The sequence below is a fragment of the Echinops telfairi genome, unplaced genomic scaffold (genome assembly GCF_000313985.2).
Source record: "Echinops telfairi isolate 266 unplaced genomic scaffold, ASM31398v2 ScPeMD7_7457;HRSCAF=8495, whole genome shotgun sequence".
Taxonomy (NCBI): domain Eukaryota; kingdom Metazoa; phylum Chordata; class Mammalia; order Afrosoricida; family Tenrecidae; genus Echinops; species Echinops telfairi.
Genome location: NW_022111357.1, coordinates 21,344,171 through 21,355,938, shown reverse-complemented (window position 1 = coordinate 21,355,938; position 11,768 = coordinate 21,344,171). Strand labels below are relative to the sequence as shown.

Genomic DNA, 11,768 nt, shown 5'->3' with positions numbered 1-11,768 from the left:
GATGATGGCAACAAATGTACAAATGTGCTTGATGCATTGGATGTATGGGTTGTGATAAAAGTTGTATGAACCCCCAATAAAATGATTTAAAACAACAACAACAAAAACAACCCTAGAACAACAAAAGAGAAGGCTCCAGGACCCAGGTGGGTTCAGAGGACAGGTCTTCCAAGCGTCCACGATCTGCTAGCCGTTGCCATTGTACCTGTTCCAAAGCAAAGCACAGGGAAGGCGCTCTTGGAGTTGCTAGTCCAACATGGAGCTTGAGAGTGGATCAAACAATCTGTGTGTGCCCATCCTAAATGCAGCACACAGAACCCACCAACAGCACATGGACGCCCACACACAGGTCAGGGCCGAGTGGGATTTGTTCAGGATGGACAGGATAATCCTATTCTAGATTAATCCCTTGGCTAGGGCACTAGTTCTTGGGACTTTGTGCCATATCTGGAGACATTTTTGGCTGTCACAGCTGAGGGTAGAGGGGGTGACTCCTGGCATCTAGTAGGTAAAGGCTAGATATGCTGCTAGACATTCGACAATGCGTCCACAACAAAGACCTGCTGAGCCCAAATGTCAAGAGTGCTGGGCTGAGAAATCCCAGCAGCAGCAACCCCCAGCTCCCAGTGGCTCAAAACAACGGTTTATTGCTTACACTACATGCCCATGAGGGTGGTGGTGCAGATGGGGGCTCTGCTGCATGCCATTCTCCCTCGGATTCAGGCTGCCAGGTGCTCCTAAGATCACCAACGCAGGTGTAGAGTGGTGCACTGGCCCCTAAGCTATGTCCAGGAGGGATAACCTTCACTTCCATCACATTTCACTGGCCACATCTAAGGCATGTGAGCAGAGAAGCGCATCAGCACGGAAGATTCTAAAGGCTCCTTGGTAATCCACAAAGCTAGGCTGAAGGTGGCGAAGTGTACGGGCTGTAGAGTTGCAGCTGACTTCGAATCCCAGACCTCCCTGTGTATCCCAGCCTCCTGTGTCTCATTCCTCCAAAAATTAGGAAAACAATGACTGTGGAGAGCTGTTAGATTTAACGAATTAAAACATATAACGTGCTTAGAACAGTGCCTGGTCTGTAGAAAGCACAGCTGTGATGACGATGATGATGGGCCTCAGTTAGGGGTTGACATTGTTATAACAGAGACACTGAAGAAAATGTCTTGTCCAAAGTGACACAGCTGGTAACCCAGTGCCCATGAGCCTCTGAGTGGATTGAGTTCGCCCAAAGTTGGTCTGTGTGTGTCTTGGGCGGTCTTCCAGGTGTGGCACAAGGAAGCCCACGCAGGCTGGTCTAAAACAGGAAGGCTTTCTCATAGGATCCAGAGGGAAAAAAGGACAATTCTCCTGGATGCAGGGGCTTGGGCCCAAGGACAAGACAACAAGCTGAGATGGTAGAAGGTTATGTGTGCGTGGCCACCAGGGTGGAGTTTCAGAGTTAGCTATATTGCAGTCCTATTGATCAGTTTAAAAGTTCCTAATATGTCAGTATAAGACAAGGGAGGAGTTCTATCATGGGAAACCATATGGGTTATGGCTGAGAGGGTGGGAGTGACCACCACTGTTGAGAAATGAGGCACAAAATCAGAGGGGAAAAGCCACTAGGAGTAGCTAATGGATGCTTTGACACACTGGCTATAAACTGGCTGCATGACACTTGGTCTCAGTTCCACTGACAGCAACTCACAACCATCACATCACTTCTGACTCTCAGCATCCCTGTATAGCGTGTTCGAGGCTCTGAATGTTGACAGGAGCACCCAGCCTTATCTTTCATCTGCAGAGCGAGTGGTAGGTTTAAACTGCCCACCTTTCGGTTAGCAGTTCAGCGCTCACTCCACAACGTCTTCAGGGCTCCCAGCACATGGTGAATGCCTGAAGAACTCCGTGTAGTTAAGAGTGGACTCCGGGGTTTAAGGCCTCGTTCCACGACTCTTCTAATCAGCTGTGTGACCTTGAGCAAGTTACTCACCCTCTCTGCGCCCCATTTTTCTTACCTCTAATGTGAGGGTAATACTAGCATACCTGCAATTATGAAAAATAATAGAAGGAAAGCCTCAGGTCAGTACTTGACACATTGTAAGTTATATGGTTGTGAGCCATTATTGTGACTGTTCTCTTTAGTAGGAGCTCTTATTACACATCGGGCTGCTAGCCACAAGGCTAGCAGTTTGAAACCACCAGCTGCTGTTAATTACGACACTATTCTTTTGTCATGAGGGAGAACTCAAAGGTAGATAGAAAGCAGTTTATTTCTCCCAGCCTAGCTGTCTTGTTTGGATCCACAATCAAGGCTCTTGGAAGCAGCAGTCAAGAGATCCAAAGACACGTTTGTTGCATTAGGTCAATCTGCTGTACAAGACCATTTTAGAGTATTGGCAAGCAAAGATGTGACTTTGAAGACTAAGGTGTGCCTGACCCCAGCCGTAGTATTTTCCGCTGCCTCTTAGGCATGTGAGAGTTGGACACGGAATGAAGAAGACCAGAGAAGAATCGATGCCTTTGAATGGCGGTGCTGGAGAAGAACACTGCAAGCACCACGGACTGCTCAAAGCACAGACCAATGTGTGATGGGAGAAGTAAGGCCAGAGGCAAGGACAGCGAGACGTGGTTAGGAGAGACCAGTCCTGAAGCAGGACGTCATGTTGGGTAAAGTAGAGAGGCAGTGAAGGAGCGGAAGGCCCTCCAGGAGGTGGAGTGACACAGTACCGCAACAATGGTCTCAAGCAAAGGAGCAACGGCGAGGATGGCGCAGGACAGGCAGGGTCAGTTCTGCTGTGCAGAGGGTTCCAGGTGCCAGAACGGACTCAAGGGCACCTAGCAGCAGCAGCAGCAGCAAGGTAGGCAGAAGAGAAAGGAAGATGGTTACCGATTTAGCAGTCCTTGAGCTACACAGGAATGTTTGCAGGTGGAGCCAGGGAATGGGAGGAGAAAATAGGAGGAGCTTTTCCTCTTTGGCCCCAGACCTAAGAAACTCAGAGAAGGGACCAGGTTCACAGATAATCCCCAGATCACAGCTAAATCCCCCTGCAGCCCAGGTGATCTTTCAGATCAACCTCCTTAGCAGCTGCAGTTTCACATCCAGCCAGAGGGGGATGCTGAGCCGACAGTCTTGCTCCTTACCAGTTTCCTGTTTGAGAAAGAAAGATGGGTTTTCTGGGGCTCTCTATGCCGGTAAAGTTACAGTCTCAAATTCATAGGGGCAATAGGGTCGCTGTGCCTCGGAATTGACTCGATGGCGGTGAGTTTTGTTGTTGTTGAACCTTTTCCTAGGAGCCCTGGCGATGTAGTGGTTACCTACCTGTTGGGCTGTTTAACAGCAAAGTCAGCAGTTTGAAACCACCACCTGCTCCAAAGGAGAAAGATCAGGTTTTCTACTCCTTCAAAGAGTGACAGTCTCAGAAACCCATCGGGGCATTTCTATTCTGTCCTACAGAATCTCTATGCGTCCCAATCAACTTGGTGGCAGTGAGCAAGCACCCTTTTCACTTATGAGCCAATGGTATCAAACACTTTCCATGTATTACCTTCATAATAAACCCTATGCAGTCAGAATGCTCATTATTAGCAATCTATGTATGTGAACCACCTCAATATTTATGGAATCAGGACAAGAGTACAAATGGAGGCTCACTGAAAGTTAGCAATAAAGTGTGTTCCATTCTGCTACCCAGATAAATAACCTTCACAGTGAGCTGGAAGGTTCAGTTCATGGTTTTGGATCGCTCAGTATTCTGTACTTCAAGAGGCTGTAGGATGGGAAAGGACTATAGTCACAACTCCCGGCTCTTCGTATCCCCAAGTCCACTTACCTGGTGACAGGGAGAAGAGCCATGGGTGTCCTGAGTCAGACCTGTGTTGGTCCTGCAGTGATTCGGCCTTTCCAAAGTCAAGGCTGTAGGGTGTATCACTCCACTGAACAGGCGTTTACCGAATCACTGGCCCGTATGCTGGGGGCCAGGCCTCTCACCTGGACACAGAAATAATCCATCATAAAAACAAGCAACCCACTGCAGTGGGCTTGATGCTGAGTCACAAAGACCCTGGAAGGGCAGGAGAGAACTGCGCTTGTGAATTTCTGAGACTGTAACACTTCACAGTGGTAGAAAACCCTTGGAGCAGGTGGTGGTTTAGAACTGTTGACCTTGTGATTAGCAGCCCAACTCATAACCACTATGGCACCAGGGCTCCTAATCCATAATAGCATTGCACTACTTTGGGCCTGGCATAAGTTTGCCTATTTCACAAAGAACTGAACAAGGGTAACACGATATTTCTCAATGCGACTTGAACACGTGGGTACTTTGGTTTACATGGAATATACCCACCCCCGTCTCCATTTTGTCTGGACACTCCCAAGGCCAGGGGTCAAAACCCTGTGAAGAGCAGGGATAGAGTTTCACACAAGTCTCTCTGAATTCTCTTCCTTCTCTCCTCCCATCCAAAATAAAACCCCCACATAGAACTGCTGTTCCACAGGGGTTTCTTGGCTGTAATCGCTCAGGGAGGAGATTACCAGCGTTTCCCAGAGTGTCACCCACTGGGTGGATTCAAGCTGTCAGCCTTTGGGTTAGTAGGGGATTGAAAACTGCTTGCACCACCCAGGAGTCCCTTTCTCCCATCCAGGGAGCATGCAAGTTTTCTACAAAATCATTTTGACTCTAAACAGTGGCTTTCCCCCAATCCTTTGCCGACAGCCCACAAATATGAAAACATTTTACCACATGGCACTTAAAACTGAAGTCCCATAAATTGAGAACTTCAATGTATATTTTGGAACTTGATTTTATTTTTAAAATTCAAGTTGTCATTCTCTAAACAGGTTTTAAGACCTATTAACGGGTCACAGTCAGCCATTTGGAGGGGTGGGGAACTGCTCTGAACCATTCCAGAGGGTGGGGGCTGAATGGTCATTTTGTCCAATCTTTTCACGGCACAGGTGGAAAAGACTCAAAGGGGCTAGGTCACTTGTCCAAGGCCACTCAGGCTGGAAGTGGGAATGCTTGAATTTGAACCAAGACCACTTGTAAAATTATTGCAATCGCCAAAACCTGTTGGTTTCTTCTGTCAGGTACTGACTGGGCTGAGTTTTTGTCATACATGATTTAATTTAAAACTGCAGTCCAAGGTGTTAGGGTCCAGGGAATCTTCACAATTGACTTAAGTTACCCCATTTTGAAGAGTTTGAAGGTCATCCCCCATCCTAAAAGAAGAATGTTATTTTAGAAAAACAAGTCACTGTGACCTTGCAAACTGCCGCTTGTAAATGTCAGCCAAAAAGTTTTACAAGCGCACCTGGACCAAGATAAGCTGGGCAGGACATGCTAAACTGCCCACATCCTGTTATCTTGTGCAGACACCCTTCCCCATTCCTTACACACACTCCCCTCTCCTTACTCCTTACTGGTTTTAAGTGTATAAAAGGGCAAAGAAATTTTTGCCGGACGCTTCAGTTTTGGACCCTGCGTGGCCATGCTGTAGCCCAAATCCGGATTTGCTCTTCTCTAATCTTTGCCTTTTCTCTAATAAACCTTTGCTCTTCTCTAAAAAACTTTTGCCTTGTTACTTTGCAGCTGCTTGTGGGTCAGTGGTCATTTGTTGGGCGCGACTCCGTAACACAAGGAACCAGCAATGATCGTGGCTGCCTTCGACAGCTGAGGAAGCTGAGCCTCAGAATGGGGAAACGACTGAGTCAGAGGAGCCCACTGTCAGGAGCCACCCCGGACTTGTCTTCGATCTGGCCCCGGCTCCCGACCTGTACGTCTGCTGTCAGGGCAGTGGCGACAGGGCGTCTGTGTGCTCTAAGCGCCCAAGGGCGCACTCGGCAGGCCCGAGAATGGTGTCAGGGTCCTTAGCATTCCGCCCTCTTTCCTCCACCAGCCGCCGACGGGACGGGAAAGCAAACAGCAGACTTTAGTGGAGTTCTCGAACGCCAGCTGACCAGCTCCCTCGGCCCTTCACCTTTCTCCTGTGTGCGCAGCTGGGTAGTCACCGCGGCCGTTCCCAGGGTTTAAAGCGACCGCGTAGCCTCTCGGACGCGCCGTACGTGGCTCCTCAAAGGCCAATCCTCTCGAGCCCCGCCCCCTTTCCCTGCGGCGCATGCGCCGCACTGGGCGCGCCTTTTACGACGCGGCGGCCGCGGCGCGCTTGGCGGCCGCGGGGAGGGAGCGAGGCTCGGTCGCGGTCGGGCTGAAGGGACAGGTGGCGGTGGCGTCGCCATGTCGCACGGCCACAGCCACGGCGGGGGCGGTTGCCGCTGCGCTGCCGAGCGGGAGGAGCCGCCCGAGCAGCGCGGCCTGGCCTACGGCCTGTACCTGCGCATCGACCTGGAGCGGCTGCAGTGCCTGAACGAGAGCCGCGAGGGCAGCGGCCGCGGGGTCTTCAAGCCCTGGGAGGAGCGGGCCGACCGCTCCAAGGTGGGCCTGACGGGGCGGGGGGCCCCGGCCGCGGGTCTTCTCTACCTGCCTCCTCCCTGCTCTTCCAGCTAGCCACAGCCTGGTGGCCCAGGCGCCTCCCCGTGCCCCTGCCCTGCCAGCCCCCGGCAGGCCCGCAGCCTCGAGTCCCCCCATGGTGCAGCTAGGGAAATGGAGGCCCAGAGAAGCCCGGGGGCGCCGCGGCGTGAGGACCGACGGAGGAGCCCTCCGCCTGCCCCCGGGTCCCCATGGCGGCCTGATTTTATCACCTGTTGGCGCCCAGACCGGGAAGAGCGAGGGCGTTGTCGTGTTTGAAGCACAGGTTCTTAACACTTGGGGGGGGGGGGGCCTTGAAAGCGGTGGACGCTACACACACATCCCCCACACACACACCCACACACACACTCCTAAAAAGCACCCAGGCACGATATCTACGCACCATTCCGGAAGCTGGTGGATGGTGGAAGTTCGTGCCTGGGTTTTCCATAAGGCAAACCGAGCGGGGGTGGCGTTTTGCACTGCACCCCAGTCACAGAGCAGGCTGGAGGCTGCCAAGCATTTCAGGTTCTCAGCAAATCCGTGTTGCTTTCTCCTCCCCACTTCCCATCCCTTCCAGTATGTTGAAAGTGATGCGGACGAAGAGCTGCTTTTTAATATTCCGTAAGTATCCCCACGGTGCCTGCCCCAGGTGACACAGGCTGTACCAGTTATCTTGTCAGTTGGATGACTTCGTTGGTTGAATCTAGTACACGCATCTGTTTCATGACCCGTAGTCCGGTGGGTTGGAGGAGGTTAATAGGTTTAGCGTGGGTTTTTTGGGCGGGGCGTGTGGCAGATTGCAAACAGGTGTATTTATAGAAGGATTAACTGAGAAGTCGAGGTAAATTTCTTCAGCGTTGTAGCACTCCAGAGGGAGACGGGCCTTGGAAATGATCTAGTACAAATCCGACCAAGAAGTAAACTGAAGTCCCAAAAGGGGAGGCTCATGCCAAGGGTCACACAGATAAGGAGGGATTGAAATCCAGGTTGACCACCGTTTCTTGTATTCCTGGCAGATTTACCGGCAATGTCAAGCTTAAAGGCATCATCGTAATGGGAGAGGATGACGACTCGCACCCCTCTGAGATGCGGCTGTAAGTGGCCAGGGCTGAGAACCTCAAGAAGCTCTTGCTCTCTCGTCTGGTACCCCTGTCTTCCACAGTATCACTGTTCTGTTCACCAGGTTAAACACTCTCCAATGGTTTTTTGGTAATCTGTTTTAAAGCTTCCTGGCCTTGTTCTGTGTCTCCATACATTTGTCTCTTCCCAAATTAAAGGCTGTTTAAGGTGAAGTATCTCTAGGACCAGCAGCTTATCTCCAGAGGGCTCATCGTAGCACCATTTGGAGATATCCTACAAATGCTAATTGTTGGTGACTTAGCCATATTTTCAATAACTCAGTTGCAATTCTCCAGTGATTTATAGATTCTGTTTTTTGAGGTTAGCTTCACTTCCTACAGTAATAATCTTCAAGTGTGTTTTGTCCATATCGAACGTCTTCGTTTGCATGTTACATGGCCTTTTAGTGAACAAGGAGTCCTGGTGTCATGGAGGTTAAGTTCCAAAGAGCTACAGTCTGAGAGACTCCCAGGGGTAGTTCTACCCCATCCTATAAAGTCCCTAGGAGTCGACAGTGAGTTTGTTCAATTAACTAAGCTCTGTGCGCCTCTTGTAACATGGTTCTGTTGCTATCAGCGATACTACCCTGTTTGGGACAGTTAACCTTACTGCATGTAGGCTTTCTTTGGGAGGAAAGTGCCCGAGGCACACATGTCAGATGGTGAGAGTGAAGTGGTGTCTCACAGAGAGCTTTGTGGTTGGCAATATGGGTTTCAACAAGCTCATATTTAAAGAACTGTACATAAAGATATTTTTATCTGAGAAAATGAGCAGTTACAAGTGGTTGTAGGGAAATTTAAGAAAGAAAAGAAGCATTATATTTGGATGTTAAAGACATGACCTTGAAAGCAAATCATCCACATACGTCACCATTTTAAGAAGGCCGTGTGCTCCAGAGGTGATTTTTGGAGACTCGGTAGCCTTTGGGATGAATTGGCTTTAGAAGACTAAACATTTGTAGTGTATTGTGGCTAAGAGTGGTTTAAACCAATAAAAGTACAGGCTCGGGAATAAACTGAGCACATTCTGGCTGTACTACCGTCTAGCCGAATGATCTTGGGACATTCCTCTCGTCTCTCTGCCTCCCTCTTCTATGTAAAATGAGAATAGCAGTGGTAACTCAACTCTCACTGCCATCCAGTTGATTCTGACTCATAGAGACCTGGTAAGACAGGGTCGAGCTGCCCCTGGGTGTTTCTGAGATTGTGCCTCTTGACGGGAGTGAAAAGCCTCATCTTTCTCCTCATGAGCAGCTGGTGGTACTTAGCTCATCAGACCCAGGAGAGAATTAAGTGAGATGTAACATGTAGAGAACCTAGACTGGATGGAACAGTAAATGCCCAATCTGAGGCAGGCAGATACAAATATAAACGTAACTCTCTGTTCTAAGCCCTTTACATGTATTGCACTTCATTGACTCTAAGATTGTCATTGATTGTCAGATGCGCTATTATTTTGTGTCCCATTAATGAAAGGAAAAGGCTCTGCCGTTACACTATGACATGTCATTGAAACACCAGAGAAGTTCAGTGGAGACTCTTAAATCGGAGACATGTAAACACAGACTAGATATTGACTAGAAATTGTTAATGAATGCAAAATGGTACCATGGGGTTTGGCCTTTTTTTTTTTTCCAGGGGTTGTGGGTGGGGGAAACAAGTTCTTAGCTTTTTTAGAGATACGTACTAAAATACTTATGGATGAAGTGAGAAGCTGTCGGGTTTGTCTCAAAACTAAGCAAAAGAAAAGTGGGGGTGATAGGCAAAACTGGGTTAGTGCTGATTATTGAAGCTGAGTGTTAAGTAATTAGAGATGATATTATCTCGACTTGTATATTTGACATTTCCCATAATAAAACAGACCCAAAAAAGTGTCTCTTTAGAAATGATTCATTTTAATTTCCACATCTATTATAGGGGTGAGTTGATACTTTGGCTTTACTTTGTCACTATTCCAATTATTCACATGAGGAAACTGAGGCAGGTTAAATCACTTGACAAAGGCACAGAGCTGCTAAGTGACTGAGCCAGGCAGGCATTCAACCCAGGGAGGTCAGCTCCGGAGACGCCCCTCTTAACTACAGGGCTGTACTGCCTCTCATGCCGCTCGTAAATGCTCACCATTAATATCATTCTGCTTTGCATCAGTCTTGGAAACACTTTGAAGCAACATTGGCTTATTTAAATTACATGCATTTTGCTGCGGCTAATACCTGGGCCTTCCCCGTGTGGGTGTGTTAATAAACCCTGGGGATAGGTGGAGGACACGGGTGGCTCAGTCCTTAAGAATTTGCGTGTTACCGGAAGACAGTTGTTTTCTTAGATTCCCCCACTCCCTTTTTTGGAAAATCTTCCTCACCATCAATTTTTTGTTGTTTTGTTCTAATGCTTTACTGACTTTTAAAAAAAATCGTTTTATTAGGGGCTCATACAACTCTTATCACAATCTACACATACATCAATTGTGTAAAGCGCATTTGTACATTCATTGCCTTCATCATTCTCAAACCATTTCCTCTCCACTTAACTCACCAGCAGTTTTATCTTGACTTTCTGAAGCCTATTGCGATTTTTCATCCTTTTATATTCCTTTCAAAATGGACATCCTCAAACTGTTGCTTTTTAAAAAATTGTCAGTTGACTGGTGTGTAGGGGATTTTTGGACACACAAAAAATGCTTGAATATTGATTACCTGAGCTTATCTCTCAACAGTGTTTACTGTGTTCCTGCCAAAGTGTGTGTTTTCCCATGAGTGAGCTGTTTCATGCACACCACAAGCCTCGGTGAATGTGCAAGGCTGGGGATTTTCTCCAGGCATTTGCCACACGTGATCTAGTTTGAGCCGTCTCTTTGTGTATTGCTTCTCATGTGACTGTAACCCACTCAGAGATGCCACTTAGGACAGGAGTGAGGTTGCACTTTCCAGCACTTTGCTTGTTGGGTTTAAGAGATTTGTGTGTAACTGCCAATAAAATACCATTTCCAAAGCTTGACACACACACACACACCACCACCCCACACACCCCCACCCCAAATTTGATCTCCTTTTGAAAAGCAGTCAAAGAATCAGGATTTTCTAAATATGTGAGAAAGGTGATAATGCATGTGTCTTGAACTTTGCTTCCCTTTTCTTTCTCAGGTATAAAAACATTCCACAGATGTCCTTTGGTGATACAGACAGGGAGCCAGACCAGACCTTTAGTCTGAACCGGGATGTTACGGGAGAATTAGAGTATGCTACAAAGTAAGCACTGGGCCTGTCTTCCACTCTGGCGTCCCTGGAAGAAGCACAGGTGCTTCCTCATTTGCAGCCAGCATCTACAGGGCTTGCCATTTCTTTTTGCGTGGTCGCCTGCTCCATGCATTAAACACGAGTTAAGACAGTGAAGGAGGCTTGTTCCTGGGCATGGTCAGTTACTTCTTGGCAAAAATTCAGTGTAAGCCACAGACTTTTTAACATGTTGACAGATCTAAATGAATTCCTAGGGTAGTCAGAGGAGAGATTTCAGAGTTCCTCTTTGTATAGTGGGCTTCCCCACCCCCCACCCCCACCCCCCAACAACAAAAAAGAAAATGTCAGGCTTGTTGCTAATGGGAAGATTCCAATGTACAGTGATCCTAGAGGATAGAGTAGAATTTCCCCTTAGGAAATTTCCCCAAGACTTTTTGAGTCTTTACAGAAGCAGGCTGCTGCAGCTTTCTCCTTCAGAGTGGTTGGTGAGTTTGAATTGTTGATGGCAAGCAAAATGTCATGTGCTCACCTTTCTTGGTTCTTCATGAGTTCTCTTTTTTACCTGAGGGTGAGATCCAGAGTAAACCAAACGGCAATTCTCGCTCCTGCTTCCTGAAGGCAAGAACTGTAGTGATTCGTCTTTTTACCCCTTCTGCTGTGGCCGGTCTCTGGCTCAGAGTTAGCTATGGGACCAGTCTTCCTGGGATTGAGTGGTTTTCTGGAGGAGAGGGAGAACAAGCTCCCTGGAGTCTTCAGGTTCCCAATTCTGGGTTTCACCTGGCGGCTGGGATGTGGTGGGGAGATGCTCCAGGCACTCTAACTGGATCCTCTCCCTCTTTTCCTCCTCTAGAATTTCTCGTTTTTCAAATGTCTACCATCTCTCTATCCACATTTCAAAAAACTTTGGAGCAGATACCACCAAAATCTTTTATATTGGTCTGAGAGGAGAATGGACTGAG

At 48.2% G+C, this 11,768-nt stretch overlaps 1 protein-coding gene across 2 annotated transcripts in view; it reads left to right on the top strand.

The window, feature by feature from the left end:
* Positions 1–6,208: 6,208 nt before the first annotated feature.
* PITHD1 (PITH domain containing 1) overlaps positions 6,209–11,768 on the top strand; it is a 6,708-nt gene continuing 1,148 nt past the window's right edge. The window contains exons 1-5 of one of the 2 annotated variants that reach the window (XM_004705112.2): positions 6,209–6,422; positions 7,036–7,079; positions 7,475–7,552; positions 10,717–10,821; positions 11,660–11,768. In XM_004705112.2, coding sequence (XP_004705169.1) covers positions 6,225–6,422; positions 7,036–7,079; positions 7,475–7,552; positions 10,717–10,821; positions 11,660–11,768 — 534 coding nt within the window. In that variant the 5' untranslated portion in view covers positions 6,209–6,224. Of the gene's footprint in view, positions 6,423–6,454; positions 7,080–7,474; positions 7,553–10,716; positions 10,822–11,659 lie in introns of those variants that run through there. The other variant, XM_045299174.1, reaches the window with a different exon arrangement.